This window comes from Hemitrygon akajei, chromosome 14 (assembly GCF_048418815.1).
Source record: "Hemitrygon akajei chromosome 14, sHemAka1.3, whole genome shotgun sequence".
In the NCBI taxonomy this organism is placed as follows: Eukaryota; Metazoa; Chordata; class Chondrichthyes; order Myliobatiformes; family Dasyatidae; genus Hemitrygon; species Hemitrygon akajei.
In genome coordinates, this window is record NC_133137.1 from 108,600,002 (window position 1) to 108,620,132 (window position 20,131).

At 43.8% G+C, this 20,131-nt stretch overlaps 1 protein-coding gene across 2 annotated transcripts in view; it reads right to left on the reverse strand.

Moving 5' to 3' along the window:
• LOC140738899 (golgin subfamily B member 1-like) overlaps window positions 1-20,131 on the reverse strand; it is a 205,064-nt gene that overhangs the window by 171,332 nt on the left and 13,601 nt on the right. The window contains exon 2 of one of the 2 annotated variants that reach the window (XM_073066900.1): window positions 717-826. The exons of the other annotated variant lie outside the window; for it this stretch is intronic. Coding sequence (XP_072923001.1) covers window positions 717-818 — 102 coding nt within the window. The 5' untranslated portion in view covers window positions 819-826. The remainder of the gene's footprint in view (window positions 1-716; window positions 827-20,131) is intronic. 2 annotated transcript variants of the gene reach the window in all.

The following is a 20,131-nucleotide window of genomic DNA, read 5'->3' on the forward strand; positions in this document are numbered from 1 at the left end:
CCTATTGGTTAATTTGTCATCTTGAGATCATGACCCTAGTTTTTTTTTTACAAAGGAAATTGCCTCTCAGTATCCACACTGTCAAATATGCTTCAAAATGAACTTTCAATCTGCAGCACGCCAAAGAATATAGTCCATTTTACATAACTTCTCCCCACTGCATTGCCATTTGTTCACAGAATCTGATGCACCCCTGTAAAGTAAATGGTTATTCATTTCAGACAGCAATTTGTTAAGCCCACACAGGTGGAAATTTAATGAAAAACTTTTGCTTAGTGAGCATACACTTTCATCACGACCCCCTTAACCTTTTATAGTCCCTAATAATACCCTTTACACCCATCAGTGTCTTGTATGTGATACGAACAAAGAGGATATTTTTCACTTATGTTAACATTCCTTCTCACCTCCAGGGCAACATCTCTCAAATGTAACTCAAAGAAACTTTGAAAACTGTTACCTCGTTTCCAGAGATAACTTAACCCGTGCTTACATCTCTATTAATTCTATTCAAAGAGGATAATCACTGCTCCAGTATATTCTGATTATATACAGTACCTCAATGTTACTTATGACATAGGCAGAGTCGGAGAAGCCTCCTCCTGAAACAGATCCTTAAAACAAAAGAAAAATTTGGAACAGAAAGTATTCTAGAGATATTACACCTAATTCATACAAGCGACTACCTCTAACATTATTGCTAGACTCAGACTCACTGTTCTTTGGGAGGCATTAATCTCATTTCCACTATCTTCACCAGACAGGTCTTGCAGCACAGTATTGACCCCTTTTGCCAAGTCTGACAGGCGACTCAACATGGTGGGAGCTGCACGAGAAGCAAAAAAACAAAATGTTAGGTCGTTCCTCAAGGCAAATAATGTAGGGAGCAAATAATGATGTACCAGGAAGCCTTGTTTCAGGTAAAAGAGAGTAGTGCAAAAAACACAGGAGAAGGATATTTGGCTTTTTATGCCTGTTCCACCACTAAATAAGATCACAGCCAATTCTTTTTCCCCTCCACTAGGACTACAATCCCTTGAGTCCTTTAATGCTTTGCATCACATTGTTGTGTACTTGTACATACTCAGTAACTTTCTTTCCACAGTACTATCAGCTAATGCTTTCAAAATATTGTTCACAATCTTGGTGATGAAACTACTGCTGAATGTTATTTTGAAACAATGACGCTGGACGCCTTATCCAGCTGTAACATCAACTCTGTATCAACCCAACCATGTTGATGTTTCAGCAAGGTAATCTCTTACTATTCTAAACTAAGTGTTCAGCGTAAATCTGTCCCACGACAAACTTAGCATCTCATGAGTCAATCTGCTGAAGATTCGCTCAATCACAAGTCTCACCTCTTCAAGGCAGGGAGATTAGATCTCAACATTTCAGTTGCAAGCAAGATGTCTCTAACTTTATACTTAAATCTTCTCTCAATAAATATAATTTACTTCTTACTGCATACTGAATTTGCATAATGACTTACAGTGATTTGTATAAAACACCCAAGTCATCAACCACTCACTACTTTAAAAATATTGCCATTCCTTTTTTTCCCAACCATAGCGGATACTCACTTTCTTTTCCAAATTTTATTCCATCTGCCATGTCCTTAATTTGCCCTTTCTTCTCAGCCTATCTCTGAATTCTCTGCATTTTTCTTAGGGCAAAAATGCTACCATATTTTTAATCATCAACAAACCTATAAATATTACACTGAAGCACTCATCTGCCTCATCGATGGAATTTGTGAACAAGCAAACTTCAGCACCTATTTCTACGGCAACTGAAAGATAGGCATGTGATCACAGGCCACAAATCCAAAAATGAACCATTATACTATTCCTCCCATCAACAAAACAATTTTGGAACCAGTTTATTCCTACCTTGTTTCAGTTTCACTAACTGATCCTTCATCATTACCATATATTACCTAAGTACCACACACTCTAATTTTACATGTTGCACCTTATCCAGGGAGATCTGAAATTTCAAATCCACCACCACAATCAGTTCAACTTTATCTATTTGTCAAGTTACAACCACAAACAATCCTAACAGAATTTTCCTAATATGATTTCCCTTTCAGAAGTCCATAATCATTCTGCCCTATCGATTATTACTTTGCAAATGCCCTGTCATCATTTCCTTAACAACAGATTTTAGCATTTTCCCTGCTACAGATGTCAGGCAAAGCTAGAGATGAATGAGCAGCAACAGAATTATTTACAATGATCAAGAAAAAGAAGCATGGGACTGAGTCCAACTGACTTTTAAAAAAAGCCACCATTTAATTGGCCAAATGATTTAATTCTGTACTGAATCAATACTTAAGGTTGTAATTATGCATTTTGATATCCCAACCTTTTTTTATGCCATAGACCAATCCCATGAAGCAAGGGATCTGCAGACCCCAAGTTGGGAATCCTTGATACAGAAAATGGAAAAACAAGTGAGGATTTACTGAAGTACAGGCACACAACTTACAAAAATGTGCATCTTTGTACACCTATTGACAGAACGGGTGGAGGACTTTATCAAATGGTGCAAGCTGAATCATCTGCAGCTCAACACCAGAATGACAAAGGAGATGGTAATGGACTTTAGGAAGTCTAAGCCTGCAGTGCTCCTTGTTACTATTGATGGTGAGGACGTGGATGTGGTGAGAACCTACAAGTACCTGGGGGTGGATCTGGATGACAGGCTTGAGTGGAGCACCAGCACAGAGGCTATGTACAAGAAAGTCCAGAGTCACCTCTACTTCCTGAAGAGACTGAGGTCCTTTGGAGTATGCAGGCCTCTCCTTCACATGTTCTAACAGTCTGCTGTCCCCAGTACAATTTCCTATGCAATGGTGTGCTGGGGCAACGGCATCAACATGGGTGATGCCAACGGGCTCAACAAACTTATTAGAAAGGCTGGCTCTGTTATAGGAGTCAAATAGGACATACAGGAGGCTGTGGTAGAACAAAGGACCCTACGAAAAATCCTGGCAATTCTAAACAATGCTTCTCACCCTCTGCATGCCACCTTGGCTGAACCAAGGAGCACTTTTAGTAACAGACTAAGAAAACTGCGCTGCTCCAAAGAGTGCTGTATGAGGTCATTCTTACCCTCGACCAGTGGGCTCTATAATGAGTCAAGCTATAGCCAGGGAAGTGATGACCTCCTCCTGTTAGACTGTCTGCAGGAACTTATTTCTTATTCTTTCTATTTCTCTTCTAATATTTGTATATCTGTGCACTTGTAATGCTGCTGCGACACGGTAATTTCCTTTAGAATCAAGATAGTATCTATCTATCAAGATGAAAAGAAAACACCTGGCAGCGTGTAATGTAATCGCGTAAATCTGTAGGTTAATTGTGACTGAATGGACTATCATTTTTTTAAAAAGGACAAAATTGAATGAAAGTGAGTGATTAAAATGGATAGAAGTTCTCAAAGGTTAGGAGGAAGCTAGTTGGGTTGAGGTGATAGATTCATTAGCATATTTGACTGTAGATTAATGTGTTAATTTTAAAAAAGAGATAGTAAGAGATACAGAACAAATATATGCCAATAAAAATAAACAACAGAAAATGTTAAAAAAGGAGTAAGAGGTAGCATGAGGTAATAATTTCAAAATTATAGTAAAAAATTAATTTTCCTCAAATGCATCAGTAAAAAGAAATCATTAGATGTGCAAATTACATGGATGACAAACAAAATTTAAGTATGGAATTTGTAGAGAGCAGGATATTGCATAAAAAAGGTTAGAATTGTGAAAGTAAGGGAAGGATGGAGAGCAATTTCTCAGAGATATCAAAATCACAGTACAGGTGGGCCCCGTTTTTCGAACGTTCGCTTTACGACAGCTCGCTGTTACGAAGGATCTACATTAGTGCCTGTTTTCGCTAACCAAAGAGGATTTTCACTTTTATGAAAAAAAAGACGCTCGCTTTATACGTGTTTTTACCCCGAGAAAGACCACCATTACCGTGAAGTCTTGTGCAGGCAGTTGTGTGCACATAAGTGAACGTTCGTAGGCATGTACGTGCCGATTTTTTTTCTCCAAATAAGATTTCAGCTCACTGTCTTCCCGATTTTGATAAGTGAAACTACACCATACATACAATATTTCCACTTTATATAGGCTGTATATTTATCATATCATTCCTGCTTTTACTAGATGTTAGTGTTATTTTAGGTTTTATGTGTTATTTGGTATGATCTGGTAGGTTATTTTTTGGTTCTAGGAATGCTCAAAAATTTTTCCCATATAAATAAATGGTAATTGCTTCTTCACTTTACGACATTTCGGCTTACGGTTTCATAGGAACTCTCTACCTTCGGATAGCTGGGAAAACCCGTATTGCTTTAATTAGGTTAGTAAAAAAATCTGACTTCTTGACAATGGATAATTGTAGTACTATAAATGAGAAAAAGGAAATAGGAGAAATGCTAAGTATTTAATCTGTCAGATTTTCTACTAATGAGGATACTTACCAAAATTAAAAAGAGCAAAATAACAGCAAAGAATAAAATGGCATAGAAGGTTGATGCAGTCCAGGACCAGATAAATGGTTTTCATTTATTTTAGAGAAGGGGGTGTAACACTATAGATATGCAATTAGAAACCACAGGTCCATGAGCCAGTAATCATCAGGGATTCAGAAGTGGAGAGGGACAGCAACATTACATTCCTCAGTGTTATTATTTCAGAGGATCTGTTCTGGGCCCAGCACATGTGCAAATATAAAGAAAGCACAGCACTGCCTCTACTTCCTCAAGAGTTTACGAAGGTCAGTATGACATCTAAAACTTTGACAAAATTCTATAGATATGTGGTGGAGAGTACATTGACTGGATGCATCACAGCCTGGTATGGAAACAGCAATGCCCTTGAACAAAAAAACCTTTACAAAACGTAGTGGATTCAGCCCAATCCATCTCTGGTAAAGCACTCCCACCATGAGTACATCTACATGGAGCATTGTTGCAGAAAAACAGCATCTGCCATCAGGGCTTCTATCACTAAGGACATGTTCTTTTCTCACTGCTGCTATTAGGAAGAAGGTACAGGAGCCTCAAGACTCACCCACCAGTTTCAGGAACAGTTATTATCCCTCAACCATCAGGCTCTTGAACCAAAGGGGCTAACTTCACCCAATATCACTTGACCCATCACTGAAAAGTTACCACAACCCATGGACTCACTTTCAAGGACTCGTCGTCTCATGTTCTCAATATTTATTGGTTATTTATTTCCTGATTTTTGTATTTGCACAGCTTGTTGTGTTTTGCACACTGATTGTACACCTAGTTGGTGCAGTCTTTTATTGATTCTATTACAGTCATTGGATTTATTATATGCCTGCAAGAAAATTAATCTCAGGGTTGTATATGCTGACATATATGTACCTTGATAATAAATTTATTTTGAACTTATGATCTTCCTAAAGTAAAGGTGTGTCTAAATAGGGAGCGCCCCAAGCTCATAACTCAGCAGGTTAGGTTGCAACTTCATAAAACTCTGGTTAGGCCACATTTGGAGTATTGCATACAGATCAATTCACCCCACTAGAGAAAGGATATTGAGACTTCAGAGAGGGTGCAGAAAAGGTTTACCAGGATGCTGCCTGGTTTAGAGGGCATGTACTATCACAAGAAGCTAGATAAACTTAGACTGTTTTCTCTGGAGTGTAGGAGGCTGAGGGGTGATCCGATAGAGGTTTACAAGATTATGAGAGGCATAGATAGAGTGGACAGAGAGCATCTGTTTCCCAGGGTTGAAATGTCAAATACCAGAAGGCATGCATTGCAAGTGAGATGAGGTAGGTTCAAGGGGGATGTGAGGGTTAAGTTTTTTTTACTCAGAGTCATGTATGCCTGGAATGCGCTGCCTTATATGCTGGTAAACGCAAATACATTAGAAGCTTTTAAGAGATATCTGGATAGGCATATGGATGTAAAAAGATGGAGGAATATGGACATGGAGTAGGTAGGAGGGATTAGTGTTTGGATGTTTCTGAATTGTTTTTTTTAGCTGGTTTGGCAGAACATTGTGGGCCAAATGGCCAGATCCTGTGCTATGTTCTATAAGAACTGTTACAGATAGCTATAGAAAATAACCAATATGAATAATGGAATGATATCTTTACATATTACACAAGAACATTTAAGAAAAGGCTGGATAGATTTTGCATAGCAGGGGAATTAAGGGTTATGGGGAAAAGGCAAGTAGATAGAGATGAGGCTATGGCCAGATCAGCCATGATCTTATTGAACGGCGGAGCAGGCTCAACAGGCCAGATGTCTTACTCCTGCTCCAATTTATTATGTTCTTATGTTAATCCAGATGAAGATTATTATGTACAATTTTGATCACCACACCACAGGAGGGATATTGCAGCAATAGAAAGTATAGATTCATTAACTCGTTACTTGGTGCAAGAGAACATATACACAAGCTACAGTTTGAAGGTCTAGGCACCTTTTGTAGAGCTATTTTAGACCATAAGACATAGGAGCAGAACTAGGCTACTTAGCCTATCGTGTCTGCCCCACCATTCTATCATAGCCGATCCCAGATCCCACTCAACCTCATACACCTGCCTTCTTGCCATAAACTTTGATGTCTTGACCAATCAGGAAACAATCAAATTCTGCCTTAAATATACCCCCGGGCCTGACATGATATTTCCTCGGACCTTGAGACAGACTAGTGTAGAAATTGTAGGGGCCCTGGCAGAAATATTTAAAATGTCCTTAGCCACGGGTGCAGTGTTGGAGGACTGGAGGGTAGCTCATGTTGTTCTGTTGTTTAAAAAAGGCTCCAAAAGTAAACCAGGTAATTACAGGCTGGTGAGCCTGACATCAGTAGTAGGTAAATTATTGGAAGGTGTTCTGAGAGATCGGATATAGGTACAAGTATCTGGACAGCCAAGGGCTGATTAAGGATAGTCAGCATGGCTTTGTGCGTGGTGGATCGTGTTTAACGAATCTTGTAGAGTTTTTCGAGGAGGTTACCAAGAAAGTAGATGAAGGAAAGGCTGTGGATGTTGTCTACATGGACTTTAGTAAGGCCTTTGACAAGGTCCCACATGGGAGGTTAGTTCAGAAAGTTCAGACACTAGGTATCCATGGAGAGGTTGTAAACTGGATTCGAAATTGGCTGTGTGGGAGAAGACAGGGAGCAGTAGTAGATGATTGCTTCTCAGACTGGAGGCCTGTGACTAGTGGTGTGCCGCAGGGATCTGTGCTGGGACCATTGTTGTTTGCTGTCTATATCAATGATCTAGATGATAATGTGATTAAATTGGATCAGCAAATTTGCTGATGACACTAAAACTGGAGGCGTTGTAGACAGCAAGGAAGGCGTTTAAAGCTTGCAGAGGGATCTGGACCAACTGGAAAAATGGGCCAGAAAATGGCAGATGGAACAACGCAGACAAGTGTGAAGTGTTGCATTTTGGAAGGAAAAATCAAGGTAGGACATACACAGTAAATGGTAGGGCACTGAGGAGTGCGGAGGAACAAAGGGATCTGGGAGTTCAGATACATAATTCCCTGAAAGTGGCATCACAGGTAGACAGGGTTGTAAAGAAGGCTTTTGGCATCCTGGCATTCATAAATCAAAGTATTGAGTACAGGAGTTGGGATGTTATGGTGAGGCTGTATAAGATATTGGTGAGGCCAAATTTGGAGTATTGTGTACAGTTCTGGTCACCTAACTACAGAAAGATTGAAAGAGTGCAGAGAAGATTTACTAGGATGTTGCCGGGTCTTCAGGAGTTGAGTTACAAGGAAAGATTGAACAGGTTAGGACTTCTTTCCTTGGAGCGTAGAAGAATGAGGGGAGAATTGATAGAGGTTTACAAAATTATGAGGGGTATAGCCAGAGTAAATGCGAGTAGGCTCTTTCTACTTAGATTAGGAGAGATAAATATAAGAAGACATGGCTTTAGGGTGAAAGGGAAAGGTTTAGGGGAACAAATGAACTGAAAAGGGAGGGGGCAAGGGCCCTATAAAGAAGGTGGGGGAGAGGGTGGGAAGGAGAAGGGTGGTAGGTGCCAGGTGAGAAACCAGTAAGGGGGGAAGATCAAGGGGTGGGGGAGGGGAAGCAGGGAGGGGATAGGCAGAAAAGGTGACGAAGGAATGTAAGGGGAAAGCACTATGGGTAGAAGGAGAAGGTGGAACCATAAGGGAGGTGATAGGCAGCTGGAGGAGGAGCCCTCCGCTACTTTCTTGACAATAGACTTCACCAGTTCCCCACCACCACCACCACCACCACACTCCTCCGGTTGGCGGAACTGGTACTCACACTTAATAACTTCTCTTCTGGCTCTTCCCACTTTCTTCAGACCAAAGGTGTAGCTATGAACACTCGCATGGGCCCCAGCTATACTTGCCTCTTCACTGGTTATGTGGAACAGTCTATGCTCCAAACCTATACTGGTACTGCTCTCCAACTTTTCCTTTGCTACATTGACAATTACATTGGCGCTGCTTCCTGAACGTATGCTAAGCTCATCAATTTCATCGACTTTGCCTCTAAGTTCCACCCAGCCCTCAAATTCACTTGGTCCATCTCGGACATGTCTCTCCCCTTTCTCGATCTCTCGGTCTCCATCTCTGGAGACAGACTGTCCACTGACATCTTCTATAAACCCACTGACTCTCATAACTACCTCAACTATACCTCTTTCCACGCTGCCACATGCAAAAATGCTATTCCTTATTCCCAGTTCCTCCATCTCCGCCGCATCTGCTCCCAGGATGAGGTTTTCTGTTCCAGAACATCATAAATTTCCTCTTTCTTTAAGGATTGTGGTTTCCCTTCTGCTGTCATCAATGATGCCCTCACCCGCATCTCCTCCATTTTCCACATTTCAGCCTTCACCCCATCCTCCCGTCACCACAACAGGGACAGTATTCCCCTTGTCCTCACCTACCACCCCACCAGCCTCCGGATCCACCACATTATCCTCCACAACTTCCGCCACCTTCAACAGGACCCCACAACTAAGCACATCTTTCCATCTCCACTTTCCGAGGGATCATTCCCTTCGCGACTCCCTGATCCACATGTCCCTCCCCACAGATATCCCACCTGGCACTTATCCCTGCAAGTGTAAGTGCTTCACCTGTCCCTACACCTCCTCTCTTACCACCATTCAGGGCCCCAAACAGTCCTCCCAGGTGAGGCAACACTTCAGTTGTGAGTCTGTTGGGGTCAACTATTGCACCCAGTGCCCCCAGTGCGGCCTCCTCTACATTGGTGACACCCGACACAGATTGGGGGACCGCTTCATCGAGTACCTTCGCTCCGTCTGCCGAAACAGACAGGATCTCCTGGTTGCCACCCACTTCAACCCTGCTTCACATTCCCATTCCGATATGTCTATACATGGCCTCCTCTACTGCCATGATGAGGCCAAACTCAGGTTGAAGGAGCAACACCTCATATACCGCCTGGGTAGTCTCCAGCCCCTTGGCATGAACATTGAATTCTCCAACTTTCGGTAATTCCCTCCCCCTCCCTTTCTCCATCCCAGTTTCATTCCGCCTCCTCCTCCAGCTGCCTATCACCTCCCTCATGGTTCCACCTCCTTCTTCTACCCATAGTGCTTTCCCCTTACATTCCTTCTTCACCTTTCCTGCCTATCCCCTCCCTGCTTCTCCTCCCCCACCCCTTGATCTTTCCCCTTACTGGTTTCTCACCTGGCACCTACCAGCCTTCTCCCTCCCACCCTCCCCCCACCTTCTTTGTAGGGCACCTTCCCCCTTCCTCTTCAGTCCTGATGAAGGATCTCGGCCCAAAATATTGACTGTTCGTTTCCAGGAATGCTGCCCGACCTGCTGAGTTCCTCCAGCGTGTTGTGCGTATCACTATTTCTCCTTCCAAGGTTGTTGTCTGACTTGCTGGGCATTTCAAGGATTTTTAGTTTTTAAACTTTGATTTCCAGCATTTAATATATCACTAATTTCACTGCCACTTCTCTTCCAGGAATGCCCACCTTGCAGAAGCTTTGTCTTTCTCTTGTCTCTTTTGTCTTCACATAGTGCAGCTTACCTCCTTGCCATCTATGAATTGGGCAGCTCTGTAAACTGACAACTGTGGCTTCACCCTACCATGGTTATAGATCATCAGTTATAACATGAAGGACTTCAACGTTAAGGCTTTTCTCTCTTCTTGCTGCTGCCATTAAGGAGGTATATGAGCCTTGGGTCCCACACCACCAAGTTCAGGAACCGTTATTATCCTTCAACCAGCAGACTCCTGAACCGGTGTGGATAACTTCACTCAACTCAACATTCGACTCACTTTCAAGGATTCTATAACTCGTGTCCTCAAATTTATTTATTTATTATCATTATTTATGTTTTAATTTGCAGAGTTTGTTTTTATTTGCACATTGGCTGTTTGTCAGTTTTTGTGAGTACTTTTGCATTGATTCTATTGTATTTCTTTGTTCTGTGGTTCCTTAAGGTTGTTATAGCCGGATGTAGTAATGGTGTCAAGTTCCCACTACATATTAAATGAGCCCAATGGCATCTGCCTCAAATAGTCTCTGACAACCAAGTCTAGCTCCTGGCCTTCAGGTGAGGCTTAGCTATTAAGTCCGGCAGAACCATTTCTACTGACGGGAGAAGGGGCAAAAGCAGGTTACTGATACCTTAAAACCAGTCACTTCAGGTGTAGAGGGGCTTGTTAGCTGTGGTTGGCAGCTCACCAAGAAGGAAAACTCTGATCTCAAACCTCTGCTGCCTTGCGGTGATACCTACTCATGGGGAAGGCTTTTGAGTAAACCCTAATGAGGAAAAATCCAGATGCTGGAGTCCCTAAGGCAGTCCTACATTAAGTTCAATGATGACTGGCAACTCCTGCGAAGTTGCTGATACCAAACTGTATTGGTCTCTGCTGTTCCTTTGGGTTCATCAGATGCATGGAGAGAGGGAGCTTGATACATGGGCAACAGCTTGCTCTCCATATTGTACTGCCCAAGCTTGTGTACCTAGACAGCTAGGATGCAATATCTATGGTCAGCTCTGACCAATGGAGGCCCTCTCCTCACATCACATTGTGAATGCCCACAAGAAAATGAATCTCAGGGTAGTATATGGTGAATTATATGTACAGGTAGTCCCCGAGTTACGAACGTCCGACTTACGGACAACTCGTACTTACGAACCGAGGAAGAAGAACGCCATCCGCCATTTTAAGTCGAATCCCGACGCCATCCGCCATTTTAAGTCGTTGCCGTTGACACTGTGTTGAGTGTTTAACTTTGTATTTGGCTTAAAATTTTCTTAGTAAGATTCACCCTGACCCCGCCACCACCCCCCCCCCCCACCCCCCCGTGTTCCGGTCACTGGTGGTGCAGTAAGATCAGCGGCCGGCTGGAGAACGGAGGTCTCCGAGTTCGATCCAGTGACAGACTGCTCCTGTGCCAGGTTGATGTCGATCCAGTGACTCCCGTACCATCCGTGCCAGGTTGATATCGAGCTCGCAACTCGACCTCGTAAAAAAAAAAACACTGCCACCTCCAGTTTAAATTCCCACGTGGAATATTGTGGATGATCAAATACCCAAACCCAGCACAGCCCCCACTTGTCCCATTCAGCCTGTCTCAGCGTGGTGGTTGTTAGGACCCGGCGGACCTCCGGAGCCAGCGGAGCTCAGGACCCACCACCCTCAGTGTTTCTGTTCCATTGACAGTGTGTGGTGGTCCTTAAGACCCAGCAGACCTTGGGAGCCAGCGGAGGTCAGGACCCGATGCCCACAGTGTTTCTGTTCCATTGACGGGAAGCGATCACGATTGAAAATAAAGTGGAAATAATAAAGCGTTTGGAAAGAGGTTAAACGTCATCGGTCATTAGAAAAGCATTAGGCTACAGTCGGTCAACAATCGGAACAATTTTAAAGGATAACGGATAAAGTGAGAATAATGGAGCATGTGAAAAGCCCTGCCCCGATGAAAGCTACAATTATTACTAAGCGACGCAGTGGTTTAATTATTGGAATACATATGTTTCTTAAGTGTTTTATATGCATAGAAAGGTAAAATATATACTATATACTAAGACAAACGTTTGACTAACTGACGCTAAATAATACCGGATGTACTTGTTCCGACTTACGTACAAATCCGACTTAAATATGGACTCAGGAACGGAACTCGTACGTAACCCGGGGACTGCCTGTACTTCAATAATAAATTTACTTTGAACATAGAACAGTACAGCACAATACAGACCCTTCAGCCCACTATGTTGTCTCAATCTAACCCTCCTCTCCCTCATAGCCTTCCACTTGTATTTTATCTATGTGCCTAAGATTATTTTAAATGTCCTTAATGTATATGCCTCTACCACCACCGTTGGCGGCGCATTTCACACACCCAACGCTCTATTAAAAAAATCTACCTCACATATCCCCTCCATATTTCGTTCCAATCATATTTGTATTAGCTATTTCTGCCCTAGGAAAAAGGTGCTGGTTGTCAACTGTACCTATGCCTCTCATCATCATGTGTACCTCTAAGTCACCTCTCATTCCTCTCACACCAAAAGCAAAATCTCTGGCTTGTTCAACTTTCCGCATAAGATATGCTCTCTAATCCAGGCAATATCCTGGTAAATGTCCTATCCATCCTCTCTAAAGCTTCCATATCCTCCCTGTAATTAGGTGACCAGAACTGAACAAAATACTCCCAGTATTGTCTTTACAGAGCTGTAACATTATATTGGGATTGAGTTCAAGAGCCATAAGCCATTGAACTCAATCTAACTAATGAAGGCCATCACACCATACACCTTAATAACCCCATCAACATCCATGAGGTTTGAGAGATCTTTGAGAGATCTAAGGGCATGGATCCCAAGATCTTCCTATTATTCCACTTGTTAAGAATCCTGCCATTCACCTCTTCTCTGCTTTGAAATTTGTTTTTCCAAAATTAATCATTTCACACTGTTTCAGGTTGAACTCCATCTGCCACTTCTCAGCCCAGCTCAACATCCTGTCAATAACCTGTTTTAACCTACACCTGTCCAGACTATCTGAAACTCTACCAACATTAATGTGATCTGCAAACTTACTAACCCACTTACTCATCCAAGTCACTTATAAAGATCTCAAAGAGCAGGGTTCCCAAAACTGATGCTTGTGGAACATCACTAGTTGCTGCCATCCAAGCAGCATACCCAACTACTATGAACCTCTGCCTTCTATGGACAAGCCAATTCTAAATCCACAGAGCCAAGTTTTACAGGATCCCATTCCTTCTGTCTTTCTCAATAAACCTACTATGTGGAACCTTGCCCAACACTTTACTAAAATCCATGTACACCACATCCACCATTCTACCTTCATTAATTTGTTTTGTCACTTCCTCAAGGAATTCAAACAAGCTTGCGAGGCACAACTTGCCCCTCACAAAGGCATTAGACTATCCCTAATCAGACTAGTGTCTGATTAAGGCAAATGGTATGTTGGCATTCATAGCAAAAGGATTTGATTACAGGAGCAGGGAGGTTCTACTGCAGTTGTACAAGGTCTTGGTGAGACCGCACCTAGAATATTGTGTGCAGTTTTGGTCCCCTAATCTGAGGAAAGACATTCTTGCCATAGAGGGAGTACAGAGAAGGTTCACCAGATTGATTCCTGGGATGGCAGGACTTTCATATGAAGAAAGACTGGATCGAGTAGGCTTATATTCACTGGAATTTAGAAGATTGAGGGGGGATCTTATTGAAACATATAAAATTCTAAAGGGATTGGACAGGCTAGATGCAGGAAGATTGTTACTGATGTTGGGGAAGTCCAGAACGAGGGGTCACAGTGGAAGCCTTTTAGGACCAAGATGAGGAAAAACTTCTTCACACAGAGAGTGGTGAATCTGTGGAATTCTCTACCACAGGAAACAGTTGAGGCCGGTTCATTGGCTATATTTAAGAGGAAGTTAGATATGGCTCTTGTGGCTAAAAGGATCAGGGGGTATGGAGAGAAAGCAGGTACAGGGTTCTGAGTTGGATGATCAGCCATGAACATACTGAATGGCGGTGCAGGCTCGAAGGGCCGAATGGCCTACTCCTGAATCTATTTTCTATGTTTCAATGTTTCAGACTATACTTCTCCAAATGCTCATAAATTCTGTCTCTAAGAATCCTCTCCAATTGATTACTCACTACTGATGTAAGACTCACCGGTCTATAATTCCCAGGATTATTCTTATTATCTTCTTGAACAAAAAAAACCATTTACCACCTTCCAATTTCTGGTACTACTCATGTGGCCAGTGAGGATGCAGAGATAATCACCAAAGACTCAGCAATTTTTTTCCTTTACTTTCTCTAGTACCCTGTGGTATATTCTGTCCGGCCCTGGGGGAGTTATCTATACTAATGTTTTTCAAAAGTTCCAGCACATCCTCTATTTTAACATCAATATTTTCCAGCATATTAGCCTGTTCCATGTTGTCCTTTCACTTGTCAAGGTCCCCCTCACTAGTGAATACTGCAGCAATGTATTCATTAAAGAATGAATATTATCCCCAATTCCCCCTACCTCCAATTCTAGGCACGTTTCTTCTTTTATCCTTGATTGGTTCTACCCTCACTCTAGTCATCCTCCTGCTCTTCATGTACATGTGGAACATCTTGTGGTTTTCCTTAATTCTACTCTTTTCATTTCCCCTTCCAGCTCTCCTAATCTGCTTCTCGACTCTTTCTTAGCTACCTTATAACTCAAGAGCTTTGTTTGATCCTTGGTTCTTTTTTCCCTCCTGAACAGATGTTCCACATTTCTTACCCCACTATCTTTCCCCACCCCAGTGGGACAAACCTAACCAGAACCCCATGCAAGTACTCCCTAAACTACCTCCACATTTCCCCGACTGCATCTGTTCCTAATTTGTAATAAAAGCAAATTGTACAAAGGATGTGGAGAGTCTGCAGAGGGCTATAGATAGGTTAAGTGAGTGGGCCAAGGTCTGGCAGATGGAATACAACATTGGTAAATGCAAGGTCATCCACTTTGGAAAGAATAATATAAGATCAGATTATTATTTAAATAGTGAAAGATTGCAGAATGCTGTTGTGCAGAGGGACTTGGGAGTGCTTGTTTATGAATTGCAAAAAGTTGGCTTGCAGTTACAACAGGTTATTAAGAAGGCAAACAGAATGTTGGCCTTCATTGCTACAGGGATTGAATTCAAGAGCAGGGAGGTCATGCTGCAACTATACAGGGTACTGGTGAGGCTGCACCTGGAGTACTGTGTGCAGTTCTGTCTCCATATTTGAAGAAGGATATACTGGCTTTGGAGGCAGTGCAGAGGAGGTTCACCAGGTCGATTCCAGGGATGACAGGGTTAACCTATGAGAAGAGTTTGAGTTGCCTGTGACTATACTCTCTGGAGTTCAGAAGAATGAGAGGGGATCTTATAGAAACATACAAAATTTTGAAAGGGATAGATAAGATAGAAGTAGGAAAGTTGTTTCCATTGGTAGGTGAGACTAGAACTGGGGGACATTGCCTCAAGATTCAGGGGAGAAGATTTAGGACTGAGTTGAGGAGAAACTATTTTTCCCAGAGAGTGGTGAATCTGTGGAATTCTCTGCCCAAGAAAGCAGTTGAGGCTTCTTCACTAAATATATTTAAGCAACAAATAGGTTTTTACATAGTAAGGGAATTAAGGGTTATGGGGAAAAGGCAGGTAGATGGAGCTGAGTTTACGGACAGATCAGCCATGATCTTATTGAATGGCGGGGCAGGCTCAATGGGCCGGATGGCCTACTCCTGCTCCTATTTCTTATGTTCTTATGTAATCCAAGTTCCTGCCTAATAGCATCATAATTTGCCCTTCCCCAATCAAATAATTTTCCATACTGTCTGCTCCTATCCCTATCCAAGGCTATGGCAAAGGTCGGAGAACTGTGGTGAATGTCTCCAAAATGCTCATTCCACCAAGAACTCTGTCATTTGACTGGGTTCATTACCTAGAAGCAGATTCAGTACAGTCTCTGTTCTAGTCAACCTGGCCACATAGACACCTCATTCAAACCTTTTTCACTACAGGGATGCCAAAGAATATTAGACCATGACCCATGACAACTGTTATTTTTGCACCTTTCCAAAATCTGCCTCCTAATGTGCTTCTGTGTCCTGCAGCTATATGTGGTGGCGGCAATCTACAGAATACTCCCTTGAGTGATTCCTCCCTTCCTGTTTCTGACTTCCACCTACAATGATTCAGTAGATGATCCCCCCAAGACATACTCCCTTTCTCAACTGTGATACTATCCCTGATAAGCAATGACACTATCTCTTTTACCTCCCTGTCCCTGTCCCTTTTGAAACATCTAAACCCCAGAACATCCAGAGCTAATCCTGCCCTTGAGACAACCAAGGCCAAAATGTCAAAATTCCATGTACTGATCCATATTCTAAGACCTGGGGTTCCCAGCCTGACCCCTTGCTTAATGGTCCATGGCATAAACCCCTGATCTGAGTTCACCACCCTTGCTCCTAATGCTTGTCAGATTAAAGTAGACATTTCAACTTATTAACTGCTTTTATGCTCTCTCCATTGCCTATCTTTTCTCATAATGTCTCTGCACTTTGCATTTACCTTTACAGCAAATGCTCCATCATCTGACCTACCACTCTGGTTCCCATTCCCCTGCAAATCTAGTTTAAAACCCCCGCAACAGTTCTAGCAAACCTGCCCACAAGGACATTGGTCCCCCTCAAGTTCAGGTATAACCCATCCCTTTTGTACAGATCATACCTTCCCCAGAAGGGATCCCAGTGATCCACAAATCTGAAACCCTGCCCCCTGCACCAATTCTTCAGCCACACATTCATCTGCCATATCACCCATTCTTACCCTCACTGGCACATGGGTCAGGCATCAATCCAGAGATTACTACCCCAGAGGTCCCACTCTTTGGCTTCCTACCTCCCAATATTCATTCTTCAGGACCTAATGTGTACCACGACTTCTAACTGCCACCATCTCCCTATGACCCAATATGTCTGTTTACCCTTGTACCTGGGAGACAACATACCATCCAGGAGTTTCTTTCACACTTACAGAATCTCCTGCCTGTTCCAATAACTACTATCCCTACCACTGTCCTCTTTCCTCCCCCTCACTTCCCTTCTGCTACCAGAGCCAGAATCTGTACCAAAGACCCAGTTGCTGTGGCTTTCCCCTGGTAGGTCATCTCTGCTAGAAGTATATTTGTTATTAAAGGCTACAGGGCTGAACTGAATTGTCTGCCTATTCCTTTTTCCTCTCCTGACAGTCACCAGTTTTATGCATTCCTTCCCTATTTCTCTGCAATTCAAATTAACTTGTATTCTTGTTTTCCAATTCTGATGAAGGGTCTTTGACCTTGTTTCTATTTTCACAGATTTTGCCTGACTGGCTAAATGTTAACAGCATTTGATTTTAGTTCTGGAGAAAGTGGGGGAGAGGGGCTGAGGGTGGAAGAAAAATTTTGGAAGTATGGAACTCTAACTGATAGATACTTAGTTTTCTGAAATATAAATAGGTAAGTCCATTTCTTCCAAGAAAGTCAATTACTTATGACATGAAAATCTTTAAAAAATTATAATTAAACTAACTGTCAATATGAGCAACACACACAAAATGCTAGTGGAACACAGCAGGCCAGGTAGCATCTATAGTAGTGGTCACCAACCTTTTTAAGCCCAAGATCCCCTACCTTGATCTTAGTGAAAGGCAAGATCGACCTACTAAATCGATTAGTCACACGCATGCACACCGGGCAGAAAAGACCGGAAGTAAAACCACGTAACCCGGAAGTAGAAATAAATTACATACGCCAGGGGTCACCAATCTTTTTTGTACCACGGACCGATTTAATATTGACAATATTCTTGCAGACCTACCAACGGGATGGGGGGGGGGGGGGCAACATGACTGGAATACAGCGATACTCGAAGCAGGTTCCTTATGTCCAGTCTATTCTGCAATTTAGTTTATGTTGCTCTCAGCATTTAGTTTCTGTCCCGCTTGCTCACATTTTTTCCGCTGAAAAAACTCAACAGGTTTGTCTTTAAGTGCAGGGTGCTTGGTCTCAAGGTACTGAAGCAGTTTTGAGGGCTTCATTGTCTCATTAGACAGCTCCGGGCCCCAACTCCAGCCTCCCGTCCGCCCACCGCCAGACACCTTGGCTAGGTGCAGCTGGTCGTGGGTGGGGTGAGAGGACAAGGTCAGAGCTGGAGATCCCCGTACTGGGGCCGTGGTGGTCGCAGTCTGGAGAGAGCGACCGAGCGAGGAGTGCAACAGGGCACACGCCCGCCCTCCCCCTTGTAGGTAGGTAGGATCTATCGACCGACAAAAGTTTGGCTCAAGGGATGACTTTCAGTAGATCGCAGCGAGGTAATTGCTCTGCTACTTACGAGACCCTGAGCCAGAATTAGGTCTTCTGCAAATATTTTAGCACTGGGTTCCTCACGAACATTCAGTGTGCTAAACAGGTTTAGAGGCAGCGCCCATCTGTCCGTGCTCCAGGCCAGTAGCATGGGAACTTCCCGCCGGCTGTGCGAGGCAGCTGGTTACCCAAGGCCAACCAGTGATTCCTGGCACAAGGGTATCACTGCGTTTAGGCGACTGATGACCTCGCGTGCGTTCAAATTCAACAGTGGACATGACAGGGAATGAGGAAAGGTGCAGCTGACCCATATCGTTTCATAACGCCAAATCACATCGTTTCCTCACGGCCCGGTGGTTGGGGACTACTGAAGTACACTGTGTAGTGCGTGGCAGGGGAGCTACACACATGCGCACTGGGCAGAAAGAATGGAACTAAAACCCCGCAACCCGGAAACAATCTCTCAACAGTATTTGTGTATTTATTTTTCATATTTTTCGGGATCTACTGGGAAAGTCTCAAAGATTGACCAGTCAATCATGATTGATGGGTTGGCGACCACTAATCTATAGGAAGAAGTACAGTTGACGTTTCAGACCGAGACCCTTCGTCAGCACCTGATGAAGGGTCTCAGCCCGAAACGTTGACTGTACTTCTTCCTATAGATGCTGCCTGGCCTGCTGCGTTCCACCAGCATTTTGTGTGTGTTGTTTGAATTTCCAGAATCTGCAGATTTCCTTGTGTAACTGTCAATATGGATTGTTTGCATGTTACATACACAAATACTCTACACTGTAGTGATGTACTACATACAGAGCTAGAGACAATGACGTGCAGTCGGTAAGTCGTTTCGAGACTAGCTTATTCAAACTTCGCGGCGCTGGCATTTAATCCTTAGCGCCCACCCTCTCCGGGCAGAAATGACGTCAGAGGTGCATTACCAAAGTCTCTCCCCACGCGCTGGCTATTTGTGAGCCGGTTCGCCTACGCAGAAAGTGGGTCACCACATAACCGCCCCCCCCAGAACCGGCGATACACCCCCCAATGTCCACAGTCTAGATCAGCCTCTGTTTGGGAGGTCTGCCTCTGCGCCGCGATGCCTGAACCTCGACCGGCTGTGCCAAGTCCACATGGGCTGGTTTGAGTCGGTCCACCATGAAAACCTCCTCTCTCCCCCCAATGTCCAGAACGTATGTGGACCCGTTGTTGTTGATCACCTTGAACGGCTCCTCGTACGGCCGCTGTAGCGGTGCCGGTGTCCGCCCCTTTGTACAAACACAAACTTACAGTTCTGCAGGTCTTTGGGTACATGGGTCGGGGTCCGTCCGTGCTGTGAAGTCGGTACGGGGGCCAGGTTGCCGAGCCTTTCGCGTAGTCTGTCCAGGACTGCTGCGGGTTCTTCCTCTTGCCCCCTTGGGGCTGGTAAAAACTCTCCTGGGACGGCCAGGGGTGCGCCGTACACCAACTCGGCCAACGAGGCATGCAGATCCTCTTTGGGCGCTGTGCAAATTCCAAGCAGGACCCAGGGAAGCTCGTCCACCCAGTTAGGTCCTCTCAGGCGGGCCATGAGAGCTGACTTCAAGTGACGGTGGAAGCGTTCCACTAGTCCGTTCGACTGTGGGTGGTAGGCAGTTCTGTGGTGTAGCTGCGTTCCCAACAGGCTGGCCACAGCCGACCACAGGCTGGACGTGAACTGGGTGCCTCTGTCGGAGGTAATGTGGGCCGGTACCCCGAAGCG